Source organism: Phanerochaete carnosa, assembly GCF_000300595.1.
Source record: "Phanerochaete carnosa HHB-10118-sp unplaced genomic scaffold PHACAscaffold_188, whole genome shotgun sequence".
Lineage (NCBI taxonomy): Eukaryota > Fungi > Basidiomycota > Agaricomycetes > Polyporales > Phanerochaetaceae > Phanerochaete > Phanerochaete carnosa.
Window position 1 is genome coordinate 3,522 of NW_006767815.1, and position 2,618 is coordinate 6,139.

The 2,618-nt window shown below is 49.8% G+C and overlaps 1 protein-coding gene across 1 annotated transcript; it reads right to left on the reverse strand.

Moving 5' to 3' along the window:
• Positions 1 to 1,055: 1,055 nt before the first annotated feature.
• Positions 1,056 to 1,973, reverse strand: PHACADRAFT_202258 (uncharacterized protein; the record flags this gene model as incomplete). Its single annotated transcript, XM_007402484.1, has 5 exons — positions 1,056 to 1,295; positions 1,362 to 1,487; positions 1,553 to 1,678; positions 1,739 to 1,825; positions 1,881 to 1,973. 5 exons carry the CDS (start codon positions 1,971 to 1,973, stop codon positions 1,056 to 1,058), a joined length of 672 nt encoding a protein of 223 aa, XP_007402546.1.
• Positions 1,974 to 2,618: the final 645 nt, after the last annotated feature.

The window sequence follows — 2,618 nt, forward strand, 5'->3', positions numbered from 1 at the left end:
GTTGCGGATCTTCTCTTGAATGTACGTAACCACCTCGTTATTCTGTGGTCACGCGTTCTCACCAGCTGTGAAGGCAATCATGCAAAAATTGGGTGGAATGCTCCACCAGATACTACAGGAATATGATTTGATGCTGCAGAATTGGCCTTACACGCACCCTCTGGATGTTATGATTGGAGTAGAACGGGTACGTCGGCCTTACTACGTGTGCCAGTCGCTGTTGACACGTGCCTCGCAGTTCAAATCCTGGTGTACGCTGCTCGACAACATCATCGATTGGAAAGGTCCTGAAGACAAGCTTCCAGAACTGCAAACGATGGCAAAAAGCTTGCGGGATCTTCTTCATTCCCAAATTGAGCACCTCCGGCACAATAGAAGTGCGGAAGCTACATAGTAGCTATTAAATGTCAATCGCGCCCTGTTGCTTCAATGCTCGGTCTCGGAAGGGCTGTTGGAGCCCACTGCCATCTACAACAATAGTAGCAAAGAGCATTACCACCTTCAAAGATAGCAACCTTCATGGAAACGATCAGGCTGCAGCACGACTTCATATAACTGCTTTGTCATCAGTCTTGGGGAAGCTGAGATATTTACACACCATCACCGGATGTAGGCCGCAACGACCTGTTCTAGCCGCGGTTGTTGCCAGGATACGGACCACAGCAGAGTCAAGGGAGGTCAGCAGACTTGACAGCTACACTGCCAAAAGTTCTATGGGTGGTGACCAGACGGAAGGTACTGGAAAGTTCCTGGACGATGACGCCCGAATAAGACACGTGAGCGCTCGATTTCCACCATATTTCGCCTCTGGCCACGGAGCAATTCCAGACGCGGATGAAAGCCAGGCATGAAGACGGGTGGTAGAGACATGTCTTCGCTGGTAGAAGCCACCCGTGTACTTGTGACCTTCGAAACTCTGATAGTCTGTCATCTTGCCGAGTTCGCAGAGTAGTCGACAGCATACAGCGGGTGTATCAGACAGCTTTAATGTAACGATAACTTCATTGAGTGCTTGCAATTGCGGTAATATAATACATTGTAACACTGCCGTAAAACTAAACTTGACCACCGACAAATTCATCGACAGCCTGCTGCCACTCCGGAACTTGTTCCTGAATGTCGCTATCCTCACCCTCCTCAGTGACACCGTGAGTAGCCCGATCATTTGCTAAGATCTTGCTAAAAATCTTGGTCATCTTCTTGGGATTGCTGCCGGCCACGTTGCAAATCTCTGCAAGGTTCTTGTTGGCTGCATCCCAGAAGTCACGGTTGGAATTTGTCAAGAATGTCTTCCGCTATTACAGATGGTCCGCATTAATCATTGCCAAGCATCAGAAGTTGAACAAGAGGCGAGCACGTACTAGGAGCGCCACTCTTGCGCAGAGCTGAACAGACGGCTCGCATGACGTGCCCTCGCAGAGTTCAACAGTGAGCTTGAAGATGTTGAGGTGTTCCTGATGGTCATCACTGTCAGTGCCAGCACGGAGCTAAGTGAGACAAGCATTAGCACACTACTAACATGTCAAGAAGATCTGGAATAAGTTCGACTTACCGTCTTTTTGATCTTTGCCCGTTGCTCGGTCATTTCATTCTGGATGGCCTTAATCACCTTGGACCAGCAGCCATGGTTGCGCTCGATATCTGCTGGCAAGTCGAACCGGTAGCGTTTGAGGATGCCCTGTAAGACAGATATACAGATATTAGTAGTACATAGAAACACCCAAATATAAGGACATACTGCAACATAGTTGTTGGGCACGACACCCTTGTATGTTGCGAGCCAGCTGGAAAGTAACATGCCCATTGTGTAGTTTCGGATGTTGGCCTGCCGCAAAGTCAGCCAGCACCGAATACAGTTGAACGGGGCGTACCATGCTTACAATTAGTTCGTCCGAGGGCTCCCATGGAGCCTGCATAGTGATAAACTCGTCTTGCCACTGCTGAATGGCGAGTAGAAGTGAGAAGGCCTTCATCTCCCGAGTGGCCGAAGAGTCCTACATCGAAAACTGTAAGCCCGCTAGCTACGAATTGAGGGTGGCCCAATAGAAAGACATGCCGTGGCAAAAGAATTGAGCTTCTCTTGCTGCTCGGCACGAAGCTTCGTTTTTGCTCCCAGTCTCTTGGCATACTCGAGGACGTTTTGGTTGACTGTGTTGGTACTAGCTGCAGGCTGTGCTGTAGAGTGGGTAGGGGAAGTATCATCTTGACTGGTAGTAGGATCTTGAGAGCAGCCTCTGATAGTGCTAGTGTCCTCTTCCTCCGAATCACTTGTGCTCTCAGCGGGGCAGATTCGTTTTCCGAGAACCGTGGCCGGCTGCCTGGGGCTGCCAGGTGGCGAGCTGTTGGCATTAGCAAACTGTTCAAGCTCATCACAGAAGGCAGTTGCAGAAGACGCAGAGGGCATGTCGATGTGTGTTCAGGAGGAAGAATGGCATGCCGTTCTGTGGTTTTATATTGTGGTCAGTTGGTGGCCTTTTGAAGGACCGCTCATGTCTCAATCAATAACGGCCGCGCGCGATCCATTGGCGTGAGTGAAACCACACACATCATAAGCCGTCTCCATTTTTTACTTCACCTATCGGTGTTCACGTCCTGGAAGCATGTCTCGCCAAGAATTG